The 25,478-nt window shown below is 56.4% G+C and overlaps 1 protein-coding gene across 4 annotated transcripts; it reads right to left on the reverse strand.

The window, feature by feature from the left end:
- Positions 1 to 4,725: 4,725 nt before the first annotated feature.
- Positions 4,726 to 24,173, reverse strand: TMEM9 (transmembrane protein 9). Of its 4 annotated transcripts, none has more exons than XM_032878232.1 (6): positions 24,091 to 24,173; positions 23,482 to 23,592; positions 22,290 to 22,381; positions 16,641 to 16,749; positions 14,146 to 14,277; positions 4,726 to 5,776 (listed from the first exon to the last, which is right to left on the reverse strand). In XM_032878232.1, exons 2-6 carry the CDS (start codon positions 23,554 to 23,556, stop codon positions 5,624 to 5,626), a joined length of 561 nt encoding a protein of 186 aa, XP_032734123.1. In that variant the 5' UTR covers positions 23,557 to 23,592; positions 24,091 to 24,173; the 3' UTR covers positions 4,726 to 5,623. The 4 variants fall into 4 exon arrangements, with proteins under 4 accessions (XP_032734123.1, XP_032734122.1, XP_032734120.1 ...); XM_032878231.1 differs by lacking the exon at positions 24,091 to 24,173 and adding an exon at positions 24,006 to 24,079; XM_032878229.1 differs by lacking the exon at positions 24,091 to 24,173 and adding an exon at positions 23,750 to 23,900.
- Positions 24,174 to 25,478: the final 1,305 nt, after the last annotated feature.

Here is a 25,478-nt window from a genome sequence, read left to right on the forward strand (position 1 = left end):
GTATTCTTCGGGGCACCCCTACAATCGCCCTGCTCACATGAACCACCCTTCGGGCAACAATGGGCTGGGTGTCCTCACTCCATCCGGAGATGCTCAGGCTCAGGAAGGAGGCCTGCTGTTGGAGGTGACCCAGCAAGTAGCAGCAGAGCCAGGGTGGGACCAGGGCTCTGGACTCCCAGCCGGGAGTCTTGCCCTCCGTGTCCGCCCGGATGCAGTCATCAGAGGAGCCGGGGCAGTCAGGGTTGGCCTGTCTCTGGCCTTGACTCAGTGCTTAAGGAGCAGAGAGGTCACTGGCCAAGGGAGCCACCGAATAATCACCCCAGAGAGTTCTGAGCAGAACTTCAAGAGTGGGGTTAGCTGAGGGGCCAGGGCTTCCTGGAGCCCTAGGGGCCCCATCACGCTAAGTGCGAGTTCCCTGTTAAATCTACAAACTTGACCCCATGGGCAGGTTATGTTGTACTAGTAATGACAATGAAGTAAGAAGAGGCAATACCAGGTGCTTATTTACGTGCGAGGCTCGCTTTAAGTGTTTTATACACATTAACAAGTTATTCCTCACGGTAACGCAAGGAAGGAGGTAATTACCCCCACCTCACAGTGAGAAAACAAAGGCATGCAAGGCTTTAAAACGTGCTCAGTCGCCTCACCAGTGGGTGGCAGAGTCGGCACCTGCACCCAGGTTACTGGCTGAGTTCGTGCTCTTAACTGCCCGCTTGCTTATGTGGAGGTCAGATCTTAGGGGGTGAGTTGGGTCCAGCCCCTCAGAATGGCAGCCACCTCCTGAGGAGCGCTTACCGCGGGCGAGGCCCAGGGCCATGGCGTCATTGCAGATGACAGGACTGGCTCAGAGGGGAGAGAGGGCGGCCAAAGCAGCCAGCGGATTCCAGCTTCTAGGCCTGCACTCTGACCACCCCACCTGCTGGCTCCCCGGTGCCCGGCCGAGACACCCGCGCCTGGAAAGCCAATGCTCAGGAAATGGTAGGGAAGCAAAGGTCCAGGCATCCCCCTTGGAGTTCTTCAACCACTTCAAGCTCTGCTTCGGCCTCAGACCCCCAGGGTGGGGCCAGTGGTGGCAGCTTCTGCCAGTGCCTCCCCCCCAAGATGCAGAGCCTCGCAGGGGGCTCAGGATGAGCTGTCCCTGGCCCCTGCGGCCCGCAGCCCCCTACGTGAGCCCGTCGGTGGAGGGCCCCGCAATTCCTCCCAACGAACGGCCCCACCCGGCAACTCCACCAGTTTGTTTTAGAGCTAAAGGCCAAGGGACATGCAGATCGTGGCCTCAAGCCTTAGGAGACAGGGGAGCCCTTTATGGTTCTGAGGGAGGGAAGCAGCAGGATTCTGAGAGAAAGGACGGTGTGAACTGGGGAGTGGCAGTGGGGGTAGAGGAAGGGGACAGATTCCTGAACTACAGTTGACCCTTGTGCAATGTGGGGGTTACCGGCGCTGACCCCCTGCACGGTTGAAAATCTGCATATAACTTTTGACTCCCCCAAAACTTAGCTGCTAATCGCCTACCTTTGACTGGAAGCCTTACTAGTAACATAAACAGTCGATAACACATACTTGGTACATTATATGTATTATATACTATATTCTTATCTGTAAAGATGGAGAAAGTATTAAGAAAATCGTAAGGAAAATACATTTACAGTAGGTACCATGCTGTAAAAAACCCGCCCATAGGTGGACCCAACAGCAGTTCAAACTGTTTGAGAGTCAATGTACTTGAAGGTCAAGTTGGTGGGACTCTGTCAGTGACTGAGCGTTGAGCGCCACAGAAAAAGGGAAGAATCAAGATCTGAATGATCTCTAGGTCTCTGGTCTGAACAAGTTTGTGGGTGGGGCTACAACAGATTCAGATAACTAGTCTAAAAGCCAATTAAAGAGGAGCTTAATCTTGGACATGCCCCTTTGGCAGGCTTGACGCACCCATTGGAGGGTCCCGCAGAGAGTCAGGTAGATGCGCCTGGAGCTCAAGCCTCAGGTCTGGGCTAGACAGATTCTAGAGTCAATACCAGAGGATCACAAAGGAGAACAGACTTTAAGAGAGAGCACCCCAACATGAAGTATTACATTGAGTCACGTAAGCTGGGACTGGAAGCCTGAGAAATAGCAAATATTTAGGGAGAAGTGAAGGGATGGTCAGAAGGGGCAAGGAGGAGCAAAGAGGCAAGGTCCCAGAAGCCAAGTGAGAAATTCATGAAGGAAGAAGGATCATGGTATCAAACATAGTAGAGAGGGGCAGAAAGAGAGGAACCAAGGACATCCTCTGGGCCTGGCAACTAGTCATCAATGACCTGGCCTCCAGAGGGCTCAGGGTGAAGGACCGAAAGGGAATGTGGAGGGCGCGGAGACAGACAGTAGACTCCACGGTAGTCAGAGGTGGATGTGGAACCCATGGAAGTTTCTTCGTAGAGCAGGAGACCCACACCTGTTAATAGGTTGAGAAGGACCAGGAAATCGGGTGAGGTTGGAGAGCTGACAGAGGCCCCAGGAAGAAGGGGATGGGTGTGTTGGCTTTGAACAGGAAGGACATACTATCCTCAAGACCACAGCAAAGGAGGCCAAGATAAGTATGAAGAAAAACTTTCAGGGGGGAGTGAGGAAGTTGAGAGATCACACCTACTGGTCTTGATTTTCTTGAAGTAGCAAGGTTAAGCTCTTCTGGGGTATGGAGAAGGGGAAATACAGGAAGGTGACCTAGTGACCTCCAGAAGGAGTGGGTCATGAGAAAGGGCTCCCGCCAAAGGACTAATGCCGGCCCTCCAAAGGTAGAGAGGAGGTGGAGGGTGGAAACCACAGACTTCTAGTCTCTCAAAAGCAGGGCAGAGCTGCAGGGAGGAGCAGTCAGGCTGGGCTGTGGATCCACGGCTGGGGTTTTGCTGGTGAGGAGTATGGTGGGGGCATGGAAACAAGAGTACAGGCGAGATGGGAGTGGTCTGAGGGAGGGATGGAAGAGAATCCACCAGGAAGCGTGCTGGCCTCTCCCTGTCCATTTCCTGCGTGTCACCTCCCTTGGAGCCACACGAGGATGGGTGCTAGCCTCAAAGCATGGCGACCAATTCTAAGGCTCTAGTGCCCAGGGCCAAACCCGCCCAGTGTCTTCCGGGTAGGTCCGATCCATTATAGGTTCGACGGAGACATAGGATTTTCGAGTACAACACTAACGTTCATGTTGCACTGCATGAGATGGGATAGGGTGTCACTTCTGGTCTTTCCTGTCCACGGAAGGGATCCTAACCTCTGTTCTGGGTTACCAGCAAACTCTTCTTTGCTGGGCTCCCCGTTCTCCCATCATCCACAGAAAGAGGAGGCCCGTTCTGCATGAGCTGTCTAAAAATCAAGTTCATGCATGTGAAGTGAGGTGTATTTAGGTATTTGGCTACCAGGAATTCTTATAGAAAGTGAACATTCTCATTTTTCATATTAATTTATCTTCAAATATTTATTCATGGTGACAGCTGCTTGCTTCCTATCGAATCCTTAAAACCACCAAGGACTGGCTGCATCGGCCACAGGACTGAACCAAAACTCAGACACATGCAGAACTCGGGGTCTCCCTTGACGGTGCCGTTTAGCAGGGACCCGGCAGCGTCAGACACCCACTTCTGGACGGGTTATCCTCCACAGGTTAACATACCCATCTGCCCACTTTTGAAAAGACCCACTTTTGTCTGCCTCTGGAAACCGCTGCCCCCCTCTGTAAGCATCACAACGCCCCCGCATTGGGCTTCTGGAGCAGCGGGTGGCCCCAGCAGGCGCTGGTCTCTGCCAGGCACATGAAGAGGGTGGAAACGGAACCAGGGCTGGCTCCTCTGCCTGGCATCCCACCCGGGGAATATGGAGCTCCTGACAGCTCCCCCCATAAACCTTCACGCTCACTCAGCCTATCTGCTCAGGATCCCACAGTCATTCTGGCCCTTCTCGGCTATGTCCCTTGCTTACTTCCAAGGCCACCTCCCAAGTGTCTGCTCTTCCCAGAAGCCCCATCTGCATGTCACCCCCTCCCATCCCCTTTAGTACTTGTACTGGACTTTAAACTTGGGCAAATCTTGACAAACTAAAATCCCCACCTCACATTGTTCCCCCGGCAACCCCCTCACCAAGAACCCAGCACAGAGCTCCACACACGGAGCTTCTCCATACCCGTCTGCTCGCACAACCTAAGGGCAGAAACTTCAGGTACACCTGCCTGGTCCCTCAAGGTGCACAGTTTCTGCTGGTGTCTTGGACGCAGCTTGCGCGGCACCTGCCGGGAGGGGACGGGGGGGGGGGCCCTCATGGTGCGCACGCTTGCTGCTCGCGGGCAGTTCTGTTTTCCTGGCTGCCCTGCTCCTCTGAAGAGCCGTGGGCTTTCATTAGGGAAGATGTATGGATTTTGCGGGGAGCCCACATAAGACAGTGACAGCAGGCACTGTTCAGAGTTTAAGGGGGGATCTCCCACAATGGTGAGACACAAGTCAGCTCTCAGGGCAGCTCCCCAGGGTCAGTGGAGAGAACTTGGGAGGAGCGGTCCCCACCCGACAAGCAAGCGGGAATCCTGGTGAGCCCCGGGCCTCTGCAGGAGCCCACCGTGGGCCCTGCCACTGTCCCCAGGACTGTCTAGGCTCTGCTTCTCTGCCCAGACCTAGTAAGGACCAGGTTCTCTGTCCCCTCTCCGGGACACAGCATGTATCAGATGACCTGCGAAACACTCCCAGCTCTCTAGATCTCTTGAAATCCAGAAAGTGAGAGAAATAAGACAATTTAATGATGGCTTCCTTGGTTTACAGACAACGGAAGACAAACTTTTCTCTCCATGCACTGGTACAATGAAATTCAGAGAGGAGTGGCAGTCCCAGGACAGGAGCTGTGGTGTTTAGAGCCACTGCTCCGCCTCCTGGTCGCATGCTCCCACCAACTGTCTGGCTCAACAACCACAGACCCGGGGACATGCGGGCTGGCCCGGCCTCCTGGGTGGGGAGTGAGGGGCCAGGGGCCACAGGGAGCAAGGCGCAGCGGCACTGCCGTGCATTGGTGGAACAGCGTGTGTGTGGGGGGGTGGGGACAAGTGTCTGGGTGTGCCCTGAAGACAGTGCAGCTCAATGGTGTCAGCTGTCCCATCAGAGCCGTCCTGAGGGCTGGAACCAGGCTGAGCTGGGGCTGAGGTATCGGGGTTGGGAGGAAGGTGGCCAGAAGACCCACGGTGGAGACGGAGCACATGCTGACTGCTTTCCTCCCGCACACTGAGCTCTTGAGGACCCAGCTCCATCTGGCAAAGGGTAAGGATATTCCCAAGATTTGGAGCTGGAGGAGTAGCAGTGGGGGAAGTAAGGAGGTACAGACTGCTCCAATCCTGAGGCCACCTGACACGTCGCTGCTCCGTTCGGGCCTGCCACCCCCGTCCCCTCAGGCCCAAGCGCTGGAGCCGGCAAAGCCGAGATCAGGGACCTCAGCACTCTTCCCAGATTCAACCAGCTGACTGTACCTTTTCTAAAGAGAGGGAGGAGAAGGAAAAAGGCCACGGGCTTCTAAAGAGAAATCCCGGGAAGGGCAGCACCAAGGGGTGGGGAAGGGAACTCTGGCTCCGTCCAGCTCGGGAAGCTGGCCGTGGCCTCTGGTCCTTGGCCCAAGCTCAGCGGCCCACCTAGCTGAGCATCTTGTGCCGATCGAAGACTGTCTTCCGCTGCTCCTGCACCTGCAGCTTCCACCGCTGCTGCGCGCCTTCCACGCGCTCCAGGACAGTGTTTGCGCGAGGGCCCCCCAGGGAGGCAGTGGCAGCCGCCGCAGAACGGGCATCCTGCAGCGGGAAGAAAAAGGACAGAAGAGTCAGCTCTGCGGGCCAGGGCGGGTCTTGGAAGCCTGACTCGGAAAAAATGCCTTTAGAGCAATCCCAGAGGCTGAGCCCCCCAGACTGGGAGGCTGGACCTTCTTGCCAGCTGCGGGCTGCGGGAGGGCCTTGCCCCACACACCAGGCCAGCGGCAGGCTCGGCGTCTGGAGAATGGGCAGGGCAGGCCCTGGGAAACAGGGGCGCTCTGGGAGTATGATCTGGGGCTCCAGTTACCACACGGCTGTAGTTCAAGCTGGGTCTCCAGCTGCACCCCACTGGCTCTGACCCTCAGGAGAAACACTGACTGTTGGGACTCGGGACCTCACTGGGTCAGCGCAGAAGCCGGATGCCCTCTGTGGCTCCAGGAAATGCACCAGTGTGCCCCAGCGCGGGCAGCAGGTTGCAGAACTCCCCCGTCCTGCCAGCCATGGCCCAGGGACAGCTGGGAGGCCAAGGGGCTTGGGCCCAGCTGCCTGGGCAGGAAGCACATGCGTGCCAGCGGGGAAGACGGGCCCACCGAGGAGTCTGCATGGGACCTGCTCCACCAGTGACTGGGACGCCCAGCTGACTGCTCCTGACTTTCACCCAGCTGAAAGAAGGGATGTCACTCACTCAGGGAGTCGGACAGGGTTGGAACTCAACCCCAGCACTCCCATTCCAGAGCCTGCCCTGGCCCCTCTCCTCTGAGAGGGATTACGGTGCCTCAGCTCCTTCTCTGTGTGCCCTGCTGAGCCCCTTCTCCTCTGCTCTCAGAACCTCTCCCGTTGTAAAAAGCAGCAGCTCCCCTAATTACCACCTCGCCGCCTCTGAAGCTCCAGAGCCCGTGCATTTCCTGCAGGACCCCAACCTGATCTTTGGGGGGAATTAGAGCCGAGGGCCAGGCCCACACCCCCGTGGGGATTTCCTCCCTCACTCTCCCTGCCTCTCATCTCCTGCCACACATCTCTTAAGGGATTAGCACACCTCTCTAAGCCCAGAGCCGCCCAGTAAATGCAACTCTGCTTCTGATGCCCCGCGCTGGCACAGCTTCTGTCGCCCTGCAGCTGCCAGGCTGGGGAGAATTGGGGGGGAGGTAGGCAGAGGTAGGGAAGGCAGAGAGAGCTGGCACTTGCAGAGGTGGCCAGCTAGGGGTGAGGCTGGGAGATAGTTCACTGTTGCTGTAGAGCTCTGAGTCACTGTTTCATGAGGGACACTGCCTCCCTGGGGGCCCGGGTCCAGGGCCCAGAGGAAGGCTTCCTGGGCCCTGCAGAGCTGAGGAGCCCAGCCACACCAAGCACGCAGGTGCCCACAGCGTCAGGCAGGGGGCGCACTGAGCCCAGAGTTGGGACTCCTGGGTTCTGGGGCTTGGCTCCCAGGGGCCAACTTCTCCCAGCCTCAGATCCCACCCCACTCCAGCCCCCCTGGGGGCCCATCTCAGAAGGACAGTCTTAGCCACCTGGTGGCTTTGGGTCCCTGGACAAGTGACTGTTTCTCCAAGCTTCAATTTAATACAGCCAGTCTTTCCAGACTTTTCTGACTGCACTGTCCATAGGCACGACACGCACCCGATGACCCCGTGGGTGTGCACACACATACGCACACAGGATAGAGGTTTGTGAGACAATTAGTATGAGGCATTCTGATACTCCCTGCTCTGCTCTCCTTCGTTTTTAAAAAAACGCTGGTTATGACTCACAACTGATCTCATGACCTAACGGCTTGCGACCCGTACTTTGAAAAACACGGTTTAGGATGAGGAGATGGGTACGAGATTAAATAAAATCATATACATCAAGTTCTCAGGATGCTGGCCGTCGCGGAGCAGGAGCTCAAGAAAAGGTTTTGTTTTCTTCCTCCCTACACTTCAGCTCAGGGGCTAACCTGTGGAATCCAACCAACCCGGCTCTGAATTTTGGTCTCACAGCTGCTGGAACAGGACCCCGGGAGAGCTAGCTCATTCTCAGAGCTGTTTCCCTGTCGGTGGGATGGGGACAGCCGGGGCTGCCTCTCCAGCAGGCCATGCAAGGAGAGCGTCTCGCGGTGCCCGGCACACAGCACGTGCTCAGTTCCCGGCAGCAGCTCCTCCTGCCACATGACAGCTCTGGGGTCTCCGAGGCAGGAGGAAGGGGAAGATGCTGGCAGACCACTGCCCGAGGGAGCTGCCTTTGAAGAAGGACCACGGCCCCGCACCACTTGATCCCGTCCCTTCCTGGTTCAGATGCACCAGCTGGGAGCTAGGGGGAGTCAAGGACAAGCCTCTGGGTGCCCGGGGAGGGGAGGTGGACACTGCAGTCCCCCTGGGGAAGCTGTGGGCCCACCAGGACCTGGCTGTCCTGGCCTCGGGGGCCTGAGGGGCTTCTCTCCCTCCCCACCTCTCATCCTGTCCCTCTGGGTCCCACGAGCAGCGCCGGGGTGTGAGCCCGGGAGGCAGGCCGGGAGGGATGGGCCGGCTCCAGCCCAGCTCCTCCTTGTCGGCTCTGCAGCTCGAGAGAACGTCTTGAGGAGGGGAAGGCAGGGGAAGCCAAGAGCAGAGCATTAGGGAACACGCTGAAACTTACCGCATGACCACAGCGTCATTTGTTTCCCCTTCATGTAAAGTCCTAACAAACAGCTCCTAAGTGGGGGAAAGCTGCTGCTGAGAGGCTCCGTGTTTCCATTGCTAATAGTCTGATTAAAAGGTATTAAAGCTTCCACGTCTGTTCTAGAGAAGCGCAGAGTGGGGCCTCATCTTGCCTGTTCTGCTGCCGAACGGCAGCTGGAGGCCGGAGAGAAATCACACCTCGTTGAGCCCCTTCCCTCTGAGGCGGGGGCTCCGGGCAACACAGGGTAGCAGGAGGGCCATTCGGAGGGGAGGAAGGCATCTGGGTCCTGACAGGGTGTCAAGGGGTGCCCAAAGGGACCAGAATAGCATGGTGAGGACAGGGGTCACTGTGTGCCAGGGGCTCTGTTACGTACTTGACGTGGATTACGCCCAGGCGAGGGGGGACTGGGTGGCACTACTCCCGTCTGCAGACAAGGAAGCTGAGGCCACGGGAGAGAAGTCCCCTCGCTGCCCCAGTCACACGGCTCTGTAGCAGCTGAGCGGGAGCTGGAACCCATGTCTGTGTTCTCTCGCCCCAGCACTCTGCTGGCTGCTTCTTTGGCTGGTGGCTCCTAGGAGGGAGCCAACATGGAAAAACAAAGAAGCCAGCCAGTATCTTTCCACGAGATCAGAGTAAGCACAAAGCGCTGGTAAAGGCACCGGGAATCGGGGACCCTCCTCTCTGGGCCTGGGAGGCCCCAAATCCTAGTGTGCACAGGCCAGAGTTGACGAACACCGTCCACACAGCCCGGAGGAAAGCTGGCCTTCCCATGCAGGAGCACTGCCTCCGAGTCAGCACCCAGCACGGGGCTGCGGACAAGGGGATGGAGGGAAAGAACCGCCACTTAGAGCTGCACTCCCCCACCCCTCCCCAGTCCCGGGAGTAGGGGCAGGACAGGCAGCGCCGTCACTCACCTGCTCACACAGCTCGGAATGGCCCGGGCACAAAGCCCTCTCGAAAGGGGACTACATGGCCTCCCTCAGTTTTCCAAGTTTAATCCAAATCCTTCCTGCAGCAGCCAAATCCCACTGCTTCTCTGCTGCAGAGCTCTGACTCCCACACCTGCCAGCCATCCTCCTAGGACAGCCCACAATGCCATGTCCCCACGCAGACATCCTGCTTGCTGACTCAGTGACCACAGATAGAACCCGTGTGGGCACAGCACCCTGGCCCCTGCTCTGGCTGAAGCACATACCCCCGGCCTCAATGCCCCCGCGGCCCCAGCCCCGCAGCCCCCCGGGTCCACACGGCAGCCCCTCACCGCCCAGGCTTTGCTCAAGCTGCGCCAGGCCTCCCCTCCAGTAACCACCGCGCTGCTGATGTGTTCGGACCCCACCGAATCTCTCATCCTTAAGGACGAACAAACACCCGTCAAGCTGGCAGGCACATCCTCATGGTGAGGCGCGGTGAGAACAACTACATCCAATCCACATGGGGAAAGGCACACTCAGAGATTACGCGCCACGGCCAGTAACCGCAGAGTCGGAGTCGGACCCACAGCTGTGGTTCTAAAGCCCTGCTCCTGACAACGGTGCTGGGAGCCTCCCACCGGACGCTCTAGAAATGGCTACTGAATCACACACACTTCTGTCCGTCCCCAGAGAAGTGTCCCCATCAGTGTCTCCTTCAGGGTTCTCTGCCAGCCTCCCAGGGAGAGGGCCCTCGGCACACAGTGCTGCCTGACCACTCCTGGACAGGAAGGGAGGCCGTCCCGGAAGCCCTGAGCCTTCTCGTCACCCTGGCTCCGTCACGACCCCAGGTTACCATCACCATTCTTTGGGTTCTCCACACATCCCTCTCACCCCAGTGGTGGGGGGGGGCAGAACCGTACCCAGCCCAGAGAGCTGAGAGCTCTGAGGACCCCTGAGAGCTCAGGGGGCCCACGCTGCAAGCAGCAGAGACACCGAGAGCCTCATGGAAAACCTTATTTCTCGCTCTTCAAAGAGGGCCAAACCCGTACATCTAAAAAGCTCTGTTTGCCGTTTCTGTCGCAGCAAACACGCTTGCTTCCTCCTTTCAAAGGGTGTCTGAGCCTGGGGATTAAGCCTAATGCTTTGGGAATCCCAGGGGAGGCAGCGCTCAGCAATCAGGGCTCACTGAGGCCTGCCAGCACTTTCAAAGGGAACACGACAGGCTTTCATCTCCCTCCTCGGCGCTGGGGCTGGGGCTGCGGGGGAGGCCTCCCTTCCTCTTCCAGACCTCTCGCCCCAGGGCAGGAGAGCTCTTGGCTACAGGATTTGGGAGAATGGAGCCAAGGGCCCCCAAACCTGGGAAGTGGTCCAATCCCCAGATCTCATGTCTGATTGGATCCCAGACTTGGGGTAGGGGGTGGGGCAGGGGCAAGGGAGCCTGGACAGTTTCCTCCTCAAGGTCACTGAGTTACACTACATGGGCCTGGGCAAACTTCCAAAGAACCTGAGAGGTCCCATTCCAACTTTCTTCTTTTCAGAGTGAACGCTAGATCCCTTACACCCCAGGGCAGACCCCATCCTTCTTGCTTCCTTCTTAAGGGAAACACTGTCCAGACCACTAATACCCCAAAGACACAGCTTCAGCCCTGGCTCTACCGCTGTTTGGCCAGGTGGCCTTGGGACCTGCTCTCCTTGCCCCCCACCCCACCCCACCCCACTGCCCCATGTGCACCGAGACAGGTGGGTCAGCAGAGTCCCCCCGCCACCATCCAAGGTTAGGGCCACTGGGTCTCTGCAGAGATGAGGTCTATTGATCCTAGTGTCCCCAGAGCAGCTGAGCTGTCACTCTCCCTATGCCCCCTCTGAGCTGGCTCGGAAGACCCCCTGCCAGGAAGCCTTCCCTCCCAGACTAACCGGAAGAGAAGAAGTCCCCAGTCCCTGTCTAGTAAAGAGCCTCCCAAGCCCCTCACTTTCTCCCCAATGGCCATGGCTGGACTCCTGATCTTGCCCGTTGCGTCCCAGCTCATTTACTTGGCTTGGGCTCTGTCTTGGGGCCTCAACCCCCCAGGGCAGACCTGAGCTCCATAAACCCACACAGTGGAGTTGAGGGGCCAGTGGGAAGAGGAGAAGCCCCATGCATGGGAGAAAAATGGATCTGCTGAACCCCCGGGAGGGATAACCTAGGGATGCCCAAGGTGGGGGCCCTGCACGGAATCATGACGTGAGGGGATGGAGAGCTGGGCCAAGTGCTGGGGGGGAAAGCTTGCTAAGGGTGCTGAGCTGGTAGGCAGACCCCACTCACAGCTGTCCCGAGGGGTTCCCTTAATCACCTCCAGGTACCGGGGAGCTGTGCTCTGCCCCGCCCACCGCTATTTGTGCAGAGATGGCTGCGCCTCAGGTCAGGGGCATCGGAACTCAACACCTTTTATTTCCTTCTAGAACATCAGGGTAGCAGGTGAGGGGGTGTCACTGCCCCCCACTCCCGGGGCGGGAGTCTCCCCCACAGTGGGTAGCATGGGCTTGCCAGCTTCGGCTTGAGCTGCCTACGGTGCCCCCACCACCCCTGCAGGCCCTGAGGATATGTGGCCCGAGAGCACTTCCTGGTAGGACAATCCTCCTTACTCAGCCAAAGTCTGCACCCAGGGAATGGACACGCTTGGATTGGGGATCTACTCTCAGAACCGGATGGCCACATCCAACCCTTCCTCTCCCCTGAGTGCCCCCTCACACAGAGGCAGCTCTGGCTTAAGCCTCGGAGTCTCCTGGGGGAGAGGGGCCTGGGCCCAGACCCAGAGACGGCAGGCTGCCCTCCCCTCTGGCACCACATCCAGGACGACAGGAGATACAACAAGGCCATGCCCAAGAGCCATGCATTCCAGAACAATCGCAGCATGGGCTGTGTAATCACGGGCCGCATCTCTCAATTACTCCCCCAGCCAGGACTGCAATTACCACCTTACCCCTAATCGCCCAGTGTTATTAGCGAAGCTCCTCCCCATCAGAGCTGCTATTACCGCACGTTAATAACCAGGTAGGCACGCAAGGTTTCCTCTTGAACACAGACCACCCAACTGCCAGCGCCAACCCCCCAGTCCCCAGCTCCAAGGGGCGAGGCCCATCCTCCCTGCTCCCGCTCTGGCCAAACTCACATCAGCAGGAGACTGGGGACAGGCCGGGAACAGTCCGGCCACACACCCAGGACAAGCAACAGAGCCCGTGGGATGGCCCGGCCTCTGTCCTCGCCAGCCTCGTTCTCGTGCTTGTGCCGGCCCAGACCCACGACACCCAGTGGCTGCACACGGAGATCCGAGCCCAGGACCCTCTCAGTGGAAGACCCGACCTTCCCCATCTCCAGTCCCATGCTTGACATGTCTACACTGTGAGCTCAGCTGATGCCTGGTGACTTCCAGTGACCCCAAACACTCGCCCACCCAACCCATCATCAACGGTGTCACTGAGGAGGAGTCACTAAGACTCTTGTTAAATCTCCCCCTTAACTCCCACCCGTGGGGTCCTTGCACCCTTAGCTTTATCGAGGCAAGACTAAGCCCCCCCCCCCAACGTCGCAAGGCCGCTATCACGAACCTCCTGGAGCTTGATTTGGGTTTTTCGAGCCAAACATGCCTCAGTTGCTTCAACTTGATCTCCCAGGACGGGGCTGAGCAGCATCACCCTATCGGCCCCGCCGTACGTGTGCGGGTCCGCGCACCCCGTCCCTCAGCCTGGAGACACCGCATCTTCTAGCAGCAGGCAGGCACTAAGGTCGGTGCAGACAGATTGCTCTGTGCTTTGCCCAACTGCCCAGAGCCCATCCTCAAGGCAGCAGGGCAGTGAGGCCTGCCCTGCCTCTGGGTACCTCCGCTCTGAGGCCACTGTGGGGGCTGTGTGGTCCCACAAGGGGACAGCTCCGGGCACAAGGGGTGAGGACGCAGCACACAGCCCACTCATCGCACCCCTGCCGGGCCAGCTGCGCGCGCACACTGCCTCTCGCTCCCAACAAGAGCCGTTCACCACCGCCCCCCTCTGTCCCACCGAGGGCTTCCTCGGCAGGGCACCTGTAACCCCTCAACCTGGGGACAGATGGAGGAGGGTGACAGTGGCTGCTAGCCAGGCCTGGCCTGACCCCCAGCAACCCTGACCTGAGGCATTTGCAGGTGGCCTAGAGTCAATGGGTCCCCACCTTCTTTATCTAATCGCATTGAAACTCCTTAGCCTGACATTCGAGGCCAAAAATAATCTGGTCTAATCTGGCCAGCTCTGTTGGCCACTACTCCTACATGCCTACCTTAGCCTCGAAATGCTCCAGATTCCTCAAGCACCTCAGAACCGCTGTCGACCTTACTCCTCATTGGCCCTTAAAGTCCGGCTTTTCCCTTAAGGCACCCAGGTTGCGCTCTGCCTCAAGCAGGCGCTCAACAGACGTTCACGGAGTCCCTACAGAACAAACCTGCTCTCTCCACATCTACCGACTCAACACCAGTGTCTGAGCACCCAGGATATGGTTGTCTATGAGTGGCTGGCCCAGCTCGGTCTGTCTCCCCTCAGCCTGGAAAGGCAGCATGACAGGGACAGAGGGCTCCCCCAATGTATACATGGAGGCTGATGCCAGACATCAGCAACACTGCAGGGCCATGTCCTGCTTCATCCGTTCCCTGCTGAGGAAAATTCTGGAGTCTGGGAGACGTGTAGGACACTGAATAGGAGAAGAGCCAACTGGAGCATGGTGGGGGTGAGGGCAGATCCCCGCATGGGCCTCCACGATGCTACTGTGGTTCTGCCCTGGGGACCTGCAGGCTTGGAGCCCAGGACTCCCTTGTGTGTGGGCAGAGGGACTGGCAGGGCCCCAGCACCCAGAAACCCGGTTACCTCATTCTCTTCCTCATTATGCAGCTGCTCAGTGTACGCATCCGGCTTCCGAATGAGAGGGTCCACCAGCATCAGGAAGGCCATGTAGAGCAAGAGGGCCCCCACCACTGACAGGTAGATGACAATGATGACCTAAGGGAGAGAGCCAGCTTGCCCTGTGAACCAACGCCCCGGGCCAGGGTGGCCACACGCATTCAGGGACAGTGGCTGTCTCGAGTGCCACACTGGGGAAGGTCCTGCAGGCTGTGGGCTTGGAGGCAAAGAAAGAAGGGACGGGGTGCCCTATTTCACATATTTATCATCTCTGCCCTAAACCGAGGGGATCCCACAAGAACAGCGGACATAAAAACAGATTGTGAAGGAAGGCATCTGGATCCTGACACCCCAAGATGCTCCTGGGGTGGGGAGTGCAGAAATGGGGCCTACATGGCTATCTCTAAGGAAGGGGGGAAAGCAAAGGAACACAAAGTAAGAACAGGAAAGTACCCGCTGGGGGAGAGGCCTGAGGCCAAGCCGCAGGGCATGGGGGCTCACTCCCCACTGCCAGGAGCAGGATGGTATGGGGAGCTCCAGTCCTGAGAGGACACACCCATGGGCGGAGGGGGGACAGGCTGGCAAGAAGGTGTGCCCTAAAGGCTGGAGGTCCTGTATGGAGGTGACAGCCAGTAGCAGAGAGGCAAACTTCTTCCGTACATGGAGTCCCACAAGCTGGAGTAACTTCCATTTCACAGAAAAGACAGATTCAGTGAGGCGAATTCAGTGCTTCCCAGTGCGGTGCTCTGGGCACTTAAGACAGAACTCTCCAAGACATTCAGCACCACAGCCCCTATAGTGGCATCACGAATACACCTGTTACTGAGACCAAAGAAGCACCTTTGCTCGTGTCCAAGTGTCCACTGCGCGGCCAGTACTCACCTGAGAGCCAGGAGCCTAGGTCCCAAGGTCAGCAAATGGTAGAGGTTTTTAAACCTGAACTCAGATTTACTAACTCTGGCTCATATGCTTTCTCTACTTCCACAATACCTGGCCATCACTGGCCTGTGACTTCAGCCTTGGCCCCAAAGGGACTGTAATGAGCGATAAAAGGAAGAGAAAAACCCTGGGACTTTCAGGTCAAAGCTCAGCTCAAAGGTCAAGGTCAACTGCACCTGCTTCCTCCCTGACTGGGGTTTCCGTGTTCACACCTCTTTAAATAGGGCGAGGTCAGACCTCTTGCCAGTACCCTGAGAAGGGCAAGGGGAAGGGAGGTGGAGTCTCTAGCAGGCTGAAGCTGGGAGATGATGGCGGCTCACAGGGAGGAGGACTGGAGGGAAACCTGGGGGATTAGGAGGTGTGTCTGATGAGGTCCCCGTATTGGGAAGTCCCTTTCTGCCAAACAGGGAGAGGCGACACTTGGCTCAGCATTCAGTCTCAGCCATCTGGTCCCCGGAGGGTGGGCCCTGGGGCATGTTCAGAGCAGGAGAAAGAGGCCCCAGGAGGGGCTGGCTCAGGAGGGAAGATAAAAAGAGTTGAGTCTGCACAGCTTGATGGGGTGAAGACTGAGAGGTGGGGGACAGGCAGGTGCTTCCCATTAGAAAGGCAAGAACACAGAGGACCACAAGACAGGGAAGGAGCTGCCAGCTCCCTGGTCTGGGCAGGACAATAGCAAGGAGCAACACCTCCCTTCCTGAGCCTCAGAAGGAGAAACCTGAGGGATTAGGCAGTGCCTTAAAATCCTCAATTCCCTTCTGGATGCTATTTTTAAACTCTCCATAGGACTAGCAGAAGTAAATTGAAAACCTGGTCAGGAAGAGCTCAAGTTAGAAATCAGTACGTGGGGCCTGGCTCAGGAGTTAGAGCCCAGACTAGAAGACCCCGGGGGAGGCTCTGGGTGGATGAGCTTCTGCTAGCATTTGCCATGGTCCCATGGAGCCCGCCCAGCGGCAGAGGAAAGGACACTCACTCGCTACTGTGGTCACGTCTACTGCTTCTCTCCCAAATTCACCCAACAGCCGGCAAGAACGAGGTTCGGGGCCAAAGCCCTTCCTGCCCAGGTCCCACCACGTGGACACCTTGCCCTGGTGCACAGCCCTCAGGGGGCTTTTCGGGAGACTGAGGCCATTCTGAAAGCTCAGTTAGATGGGGTATTCTGGGAGAGCGGCCTTACTGCTCTGTTAGCAGTATCTGGCATGTTGCCCGGAACATAAAGGCACCGAAAGAGGCTTACTGAATGAATGGAAGAGAGAAGGGGGAAATCGGAAAGAACAGGAGGAAAAAAAGTGACATGAAGCGCCGCTCCCAGGTTCCCAGCCCCCCATGTAACAGGAGCCACTAGACAGATGTCTGAGGACAGAGCTGGCTCCAAGCAGGTGTAGGAAGCAGGCCCCTGTGTCTGTGACAAGCCAGTCCAGAAGCCAGACCCACAGCGAATTGGAACGTTCCAGGATACAGGAAAAGACTGAGGGTACCGGGCAGCTAGGGAGTGGGACGGGCCCATGCCCCGAGCCCCAGGCTACCTTGATGGTGGTGGTGCTCCGCTCCTCGTACTTGCACTCACACAGCAGGCAGTAGGCCTCCACGTCATGGCCGGGCACCGGCATGGGCTCCACCACGTGCAGGCAGTTGCTGGAAAGAGACAGACGGGGGTGGTGGAAGCAGGGCCACCAGCAGCCGGCAGCCCGGGAGGGGAGGGGAGGCCGAGGTGAAAACCCCCTTCCCAACCCTGTTCCCAAACCACCGGCCCACCAGAACCAGCTCTCAGAAGTGCACTTACATGCGGACCTGCCGCCCTCAGCTGCCTTTGTGTCCCATGCTGTGCTCTGCCCCCTCCACATGGGCTCACCCAGTCCCAAGATCTCCAAGTCAGAGCTGGGGAGGCCTCGAGTGGAGTCGGAGACTGGAATCCCTACTCAGGACCACCCCCTGGCACCCTTCCGTCCAGCTGCCCACCAGGCACCACAGAGACGGCCCGCAGGGGCCTCACGCTCCCCAGTCACCCTTCCATCGCTCCGGCCCAGCTCCCGGGGCTATGTCCCCAACGGCAGAGAGCACCCCGACCGTCCACTCCGCTGACCAAGCCCAAACCGGCAACCACCTCTGACACTCCGTTCTCCCCTCACCTATGTATCCACCAAATGCCCGTGATTTTACCTCCTTAAAAGTTCCTAAGATCCACCTTCTCTATTGGCTCCCACTGTCCTGTCTTAGCTCAAGGTCTCATCGTTCTGTCCTCGGACCAAAGCCCCAGACGCCCCACCGCCTGTATCACCTTCTTCACCCAGCAGCTGAGCGGTGTGAGCAAACGAAACTCCCGTCACGTCACCCCCGCTTAAAGTCTAAAGCTGGTCAAGGCCTCCACAGGGCCTCCAGGCTGAGGCCAACTGAGCTGCTCCCCCTGGGGCGCCCACGGCTCCATCTCAGTCCAGGCTGCCTCCCTCCCTACCATCCCTGCCACTCCTCACCCCACACCCCCTCCTCTAGCTCTGCTGATCTGGACTCTTCTCTCAATGAGCCATGCTCCTCTCCTTGACACGTCTCCTGCCTCCTGCAGGAATCCGTGGCTTTGCCACCTCCCCTTCCCATGCTCTGAACCCCTATACGTCCTTCGAGATCCAGCCCCGAGATCTGACCTCTCCCCACAGCGGCCAGCTCCCAGCGCTCATCCCGTCACAGCACTGACCGAACTGTGCTGTCATCCCACCCTTATTTGTACGGTCTCCCTGGGGAGATGCTAAGTTCCTTGAGGACAGAGGCCTCAGCACCCAGCGCAGGGCTGGCAGAGCAGGGCTCGGGGAGGAGGCCCAGTGAGCAAGCTACTGCCAAGGGTGTTCTGAGGGCGCGGCCACTTAGCCCACCTTTACCGAACAGTGCTCCCAACCAAGGTGAGCCCCACATTTAGAAAGAGGGCAGTGAGCTCAGGAAGGCAAAGGGGCATTGCCACCACAATGAGGTCAGGACCCAAATCCCGATCCTCGGCTCATCCTTCCATGTGACACTCCGTCTCAGGGGGCCTGTGTCTGTGCTCAGCTCTTTAGTTGGGCCTCTCGAAAGGTCCCGGCCTTCTTCAGATCAGTGGGTTTCAACAGGTACGGTTCAAGACCACAGTAAGCAAATGACCTCGAGAATGCACCTTGACCATTACCACTGGGGGAAGTCAACCACACTCACAGAGGTTCGCAGAGGCAAACCAGGCATCACACTGCAAAGGACAGCCAGGTCTGGGGCTCTGCGCCTATGTCCTCCTCTCCGGGTTGCAGGGGTTGCACCAGATGACCTTTAGGGCCCTTCCAGCTCTGACAGGAATCCTGCAAGGGTCAGTGGGGAGAACCTGGAGATGGTTCCATTAAGGGTAGTAGGTGGAAACTGAGGCTGGGCAGGATTCTAGGCCCCAGCGACAACACTGGCAACACCCCTATAGTTGGTGGTGGCCGGGGGCCCTGACCTGTGGTCAGCAGGTCGAATGTACAGCCGGGTGACTTCAGTTAACAGCATCGCATAACAGGTCCTTCAGGTCTCTGCAAACAACCAGGCCTGTTCTGAGCTATCCCAGGGTCCTTCCAGACTCAGGCTGGGCTGCTGGCAGAAGCATCAAAGACAAGTGACGTGAAGATCAGGTGTGGAAGTAAAAATGAGATGTCCTCTAAAAGCCTCTGTTCCCCTTAAAAATCCAGTATGTAGCACCCATTTCCTCTAAACCCCTGATGATTCCAGTTCCACCTCTGGGTAACAACTTTAACACATCACTCCCTGCTGCGTGAGTGGGTCTCCTATGTAACTAACTGCACCATTTCTAGACCCTGCACACTGCCCCTCTGGGAGGAGCTGATGGACAAGGCCAGGTTCATGCACAGCACTGATGATCACTGCTGGGACCTTCTGTTCTCCAGGAAGTCCCTGTAAGCCTTCTGAGGACCAGATGCCTCCCTTTCTGAGCCACACGGGGTTCTGGTCTGGAAGGCCGCTCCAGTGCTGCAGTGGGATATGTGCACTCCCCACCAAGGGCAAGCCAGGGGGCGTGGCAGCGGCAGCTGGGAGGAGTGAACCCAGGTTCTTCAAACTGGAATCCTGTTACAGAAATAGGCTGTAAAAGGGTTCAGGGAACAGTAAATGGAAAGCTGAAATCTTTCTGCTGTCTCTGGCCTCTTGCAAGTCGGTAAAACCCTAAACATGATCTTGCTCTCTAAGGATTTCATTTACCTTCCGGGGATCGGTGGTACCGAAAGACTTCAAGGACTGGTCAGAGGACATTAAGGGCGAGGTCTACAGAGAAAGATAAACTGGGTTTAATTCTCTGCTCCGCCACGTCTTCTGTGATGGCAAGAAATTTACTTATACTCTCTGGGTCCCCATTTCCTCCTTTACAAACGGAGGCTGAACTCATCAGTGCCTTTCAGGCTGTGTTCCCTCAGGTACCCCAGGAGCCACTGGGCAAGAAGGCAGTGGACGGAGGGGCTGAGGGACCGGTCTCTCTCGGTGCCAGGTCTGATTTTGTTTCACATATTATGTTTCCAATGCAGACTGTCTCTAGAAAGGTTTGATCTCTAGAAGTCAGAAAGACACTGAACTAACCTCCTTGGTTCCTTCCCACTCTGGGATGCCTCTGCCACGTCTCTCCTGGGCAGACCCACCAACAGAGCATCACTGTTAGGGCTTCTGCCCTCCTGCAGGGGTGGTTATAAACTCCCAGCACTAGACGGTAGAACACCAGCAACGCGGGAACGTAAATGAGGTCACCTGTGAAGCCCACAGCTCAGACAGTTCTGGCTTCGCTCCCCACAACACAGGGCGCGAGTATTTTCCCAGCCATGGACCCAAGTGAAGCAGAGCAGTGACAGTGGCAGAGACCTGAAGACTGGTCTCTTCTGGCCCATGCCAGGGGGGCTGGAAGACCACAGGTCAAGCCCTACCCCACCGCTACAGGGATGTCACCAATGTTGTCACTGGGTCCTAGAATCCTGCCCAGCCTCAGTTTCCACCTACTATCCTTAATGGAACTGTCTCCAAGTTCTCAATTTAAGATTGTTCTTTGGGGGATCCCCTAATTCTGACTTGTAAGGATTAGAAAATAAAATCTAGCCTGAGAGGTCTGGACAGCACTCCCTTCTCTCGGGCATCCAAGCCTGGGTTTGCAGGCCATACTATCCCCTGGGGCCAGAGACAGGGCTACTAAAATCTGCTGTTGCCTCTAGGAGGCAGCCTTACTATCTGCTGTGGGGCTCAGACAGTCTCTCAATTTATTTAGTCATGTCATCTGAGCTATAACTGCAACGTACAAGGAGGTCACAGGGGCTCCTTCCAAGACTTCGCGTCTTAGGGCTTTGTGAATCCATCAGGACAGGCGAAGCAAGACGCAAACAGTCTGCTGTGAGAGCAGCTCCAGTTTTCTGGGGCTGGGCTGTCTTATGATGAGTATCTGTGTGACCTCTAACAAGGCCTGATAATATATATTAATATTAGCTAACATTTATACAGCACTTACTATGTGCCAGACATTGTCCTAAGTGCTCTAATGACACAGGCATGTACAAGCGCGCGTGCACACGCGCGCGCGCACACACACACACACACACACACACTCAGTACTCAAAATACTGTCATCCATCTTACAGATGAGGAAACTGAGGTACACTGGACATCAAGAAGTCACTTGTCTCCCGATGAACAAGGGGCCAACCTGGATTTGAAGCCAAGCAGGCCAGATCCCGAATCCACACGTCTAGCCAGTCTGCCTCTCGGAAAATCACTGACTAACTCAGAACTGGAGAAGTTCCAATTTCCCAAAGGCTGTGCTGAACCAACCCCATAACCACCTAAGGAACTTTAAGAGAATGTTACTCCTGCTCCCTGATATTTCCTGAATTCAAATTGTAGGGGGAGGGGATCGAATGCACAGCAGGGAAACCAAAGTTAACACCATATCATATACTTGAAAGTGAAAAGAGCAGATCTTAAATGTTCTCACCACACGTGCGCGCGCACACACGCACACGGTAATTATTGGAGGTGACAGAGGTAATCACTAACCTTACCGTAGTAACATTTCACCATACGTATATCCATCAGACCATCAAGTTGTACACCTTAAACTTACAGTGCTATGTCTAATGGATCTCAATAAACCTGAGAAGAAAGAAAACAACGAAACCCCCAATCTTGGGAGCAGGTGGTGCTGGGAATCTGTATTTCCTCAAAGCCTGATATTTCCTCAAAGCCTGATATTAACGCACAACCAAGCAGGGAACCTAACTGGGACACCCCCTCTCTGTGATGCGAATCCCTTCCACAGTGCCCTTAGCAAAGAATCACCCCATCTGTGCTCAGATCCCTCCAAGGATGGGGCTTCCCAGCTCTTAAAATAGCCTGGATTAGAAACACTTCCTCACCTCACACTTACATCTGTTTCTCTGAAGCTACGCCTGAAGCTGTTTCTACTGGCTCCAATTCTACACTAAAAAACCACATTGAACAGAACTGATGCCCACTGCCATGTGCCCCACTTCCCAGAGCATGCCAGCACTGCTCCTGGTCTTGTCAGCCACCAGATGTCTCCAAGCCCTTTCCTCTTCAAGCCTCCCTTAAGCCACTCCTTCTAGGATATGGTGCTGAAACTTCCCTTTACCAAGCTGGTCTCCTTTCTCTGAATGAATCTGAGCTTCTTTTTCTCCTTTTTAAAGGGAAGCATCCAGAAATGAATTCAGGACTCCAGAAGTATAAATGAAATTTCCCCTTTGAGTTTTAGTCTCTGCAATTATAAAAAGGAAACACTACCTATCCCAATCTATCCCAGCTACCTTACAAGGCATTAATGACACTGGTACAGAATAACACACGTAACAGAGCTTTGCAAAAGTACACCAAAGGTCCTATGCATGTGGGCATGCTATCTACCTCGCCCAATTTCTGTGACCATTTTGCATTACTAAGAAACACCCAAATCAAAGCAAAATAACAAAATCCACTTCTCTGACCAGGAACCCCTCAGCTAGAATTCAAGATGCCTGGGTCCTGTTCCCAACTGGCTGTGTGACCATGGACAAAACAGTCCATTGTATGCTCTAGTGGGAATGAAGGAGCAAGCTTATCCTCCAGGGATCCAAGAATCCCACTAAACACTTGTAACTTCAACTAGTGATATCAACCATGAGCCAATCTGTATGGCGCCTTACCAGTCCTTCTGTGACACATTCTGGTTGTAAATGTGCCCACTGATGTTTCTGTATGGCGGACAGATGCATTTGCAACGGATGTCTTCAGAGCTCTGGAAGAGAAAATGCATGGTAGGCAGGGTCCCTGGCTTCAGGTTCTAGCAAGACTTTGAACTTTGAGTTCCCTGTTTCATATGTAAATGCTCTTGACCTCTCCCATCTCCAAGTTCAGAAAGGAAGGACTTCTGCAAAAAGGATGCTAATATCATAGGACCCTCAAGACAGAAACTGTCCAGGTGGCAAATGAGACTCACAGAAAGCTGCCTAGGGATGCCATTCCCTAGCAAGGTGCTTGAGAGCAGGGGGTGTGCGTGTGGCAAGAGAAATGACAGCCCTCTACACCGGGCCCCACACCTGCTGTGTGCATCTTGGTCCAGCAAAGGTGAGCCCCTTCCCAACCACCATCCCATCTCCAACTACGGAGCTTAGGACTGGGGGGAGGTAAAGGTCAGGGGTACACAAAAAGTGGATCATTTCCATGGGAATACCCAAGCAACCCCTTAGAAAGTTCCTCCTCTCTGAAATGGGTATAAGACACCATCACAAATACTTTCATTCCAATCAGGAATTTCCCCAGAGGGGCTGGAAGCAAACCCTCAGACTCAACCTTACTTAAAACCTTGGTGACCTTCAGAATTTTAAATTCCACAGAGCTACCCAAGGCCAGTTCTGGGTCATTTACCCCTAAAGAATGGAAATTTCTCAGGAGTCCCAGCACTTAGGTTGGTCACCCTCCGTGTAACAGAAACTCCCAGCTGTGTAGGACTTCATACTGAAGGAGCATTTCCACAAACTATATTACTTGGTTGTCCTTAGGTAGACCAGTAGACATTATAACCACCCCGATTTTATCCAGGGGCAAAGGAAGGTGTGGGGAACTTAGGTAACTCCTCCAAATACAAATTCCCTCGCTGGGATCCCACCTAGGTTTGGTCTGATCCAGAACCCGTCTCTGGGCTCCACCCCTTTCCCCTCACTCCACCCTTACAAAGGCCTGCGGTCTGGCACCCGCGAGAACACTCCCGAACCTATGGTCCACTGATGACTGAGGGACAGAGCCAGAGCAGCAGCCCCCTCTGGGGGCGGGGGGGTGGGGGGGAAGGAGGCCCTGTCCTCAGGCACGGTGGTCGCGCACGAGGTGCTGCTGGCTCACCTCCCTCACCTTGTTGGCTTGCGCTGGGGGCAACAGCAAGCACCCGACCACGGCCACCAAACATAGGAGCTTCATGCTGATCGGGCTTGGGAGGCCAGCCAGACCGGACACCTGCATAAGAGACAGGAAGTCGGGAAGGGGAAGGCGGCCACACCATACCCGGTACTCTCGGCCCTTGAGCCCTCCCGCCGGGACCTAGGAATGGAGTGAGGGGCTGGATTCAGCATTCCAGGGCCTCCTAAAACCCTGTGGCCAAATACTGCCTTTCCTCCCCAAGTCTCCGGTTCTCCATCGTCCACCTGGAGCGCCCGGGAAGAGGGGGCCTCCCGGGATCACGGCCGCCGGGGGCCTCGAGTTCCTAGGACCAGGCCCTGCTCCGATCCTCGCGGCGCGTTCCACCGCCCTCCGCCATCTCCGCCTCCGCCCGCCCGCTCGCCCAGCAGCTCCTCCCCACTCAAGGCCCGATGAAAACTTTCGGGGTACAGTCTGGGAGCCCTGATCCGACCGCCAAAGCCAGTGCCCACCTAATGAGGGGTCTCGGGCCGGCCTGGGACCCCCCGCGTGCCCCCGGGACCCCCGTACCCCACCCCCAACGCCCAGTCCGCTAACCTGCGAGCCCCGCCGCAGCCGCAGAAGATCCAGTTGGTCCCGCCCCTTCCCGGCCTCTATTGGCTGCCGGAGCGGCCTCTCAGCCCAACCTCGCTATCGCCAAGGTAACAAGGCCCACCTTCGCCTGGGCTTGGAGGCTCCCGCGCAAGGGAGAGGAAGGCATTTCTCAAACCCGACCAAACAAGAAAAGGGAGCGTCAACCTTCCAGACGGAAACAAGGAAGGGTCTTGCCTTTGTGTGGCCTGTAAAACCCCCACAGCAGTGCTCCGCCGCTTCTCGTATTACACAACTCGGGGGTCCGGAGAGGGGCTAAGTGTGTTTCATCGTGTTGTTTTATAAAGAGAAAGCACTTTATACACAATAAGCTAGTAACAACAACGATAACCTTAAAAACCCAGTAAAGGGCTTTGTCCTCGCTCCCAATTTGGAAATGTTAGTTAGGGATGCAGATCTTTGCTGCAGAGGACTTTAACTAGGCCCCACCTCTGCTCTCCCCTCATTTAGCGCCCTGAGGAGAAGGAAACCAGGGGTGGCAATGAGGTGGTGGGCTGGGCCTGCTAGGAGGGGGTTCAGCTGCTGCTTACCTGGTCTCCCTGCCCCGAGTGCTATCTGGACCTGGAGGACTGGGGCAAGGTGTGCAAGGCTGGCATGGGGAGTGGGGAGTGGGAAGCTGGTGGGGAGGGAGGGAGGGAAGTCTGTGGTGCTGAGGGGCAGATGTGAACTTCTTGCCAGCTGTGAGGACAGAGGAGCCATCCGAGTCCAGGGTACCAGACGTGGAATGAGGCCACCCAGGCTTTGGCACTGGTTTGGCCACTGAGCAGCTATGTGAGCCTGGAAAAGCCATCGCCCCTTTCTGGGCCTCAGTTCCCTTATCTGTAAAATCAATCAGTTGGATAGAAGGTCCCTTTCAGCTTTGAAATGTGGGGATTCCTGGAAGTGGCCCACACCAGCTGTTGGGGGCTAGAACTGGCATATGGGGTGGGTGCCGGCAGAATTAAACCCCTCTCAGCCACTGTGGACTGTGGTGGGCTCCTTGTGTGGAGGTAGTTGGGTTTATATTTGTTTCTCCTACTCATGTCTCACGCCTTTTTAATTCCTCACCACCTGGCAGACCACCATACTCTTCATGGGAGCTCAGGAAAAGTGTGCTAAACAGAACTGAATAGAATTAAATTAAACCTCACTGGACAGCAGGCAGGAGTCACAATGGTGTGACAAAGTCATAGCTCAGTGAGCTCAATGACTAGGGCATGAATCCTGGTTCCCCCCACTCCTTCCTAGTTGTAAAGATGTGGGTGGTTTGCTTCTCCTCTAGGGGAGCTTCAGTTTCCACATCATAAAATGGGGCTAATATTACCTACCTTCCAGGGTCGTTATACGAGTATAAT

The sequence above is a fragment of the Lontra canadensis genome, unplaced genomic scaffold, assembly GCF_010015895.1.
Source record: "Lontra canadensis isolate GAN:19392208 unplaced genomic scaffold, GSC_riverotter_1.0 scaffold63, whole genome shotgun sequence".
NCBI classification, from domain to species: domain Eukaryota; kingdom Metazoa; phylum Chordata; class Mammalia; order Carnivora; family Mustelidae; genus Lontra; species Lontra canadensis.

Coding starts and splice junctions, on each gene's coding strand:
- TMEM9 (XM_032878229.1), bottom strand. CDS start 23,773: ATGGAGAACCGGAGACTTGGGGAG. Junction 16,750..22,289: donor AATGTGTCACAGAAGGACTG/GTAAGGCGCCAT, acceptor GTCTCTTTCCAG/CAACTGCCTGCACGTGGTGG. Junction 14,278..16,640: donor GGAGCACCACCACCATCAAG/GTAGCCTGGGGC, acceptor TCTCTCCCTTAG/GTCATCATTGTCATCTACCT.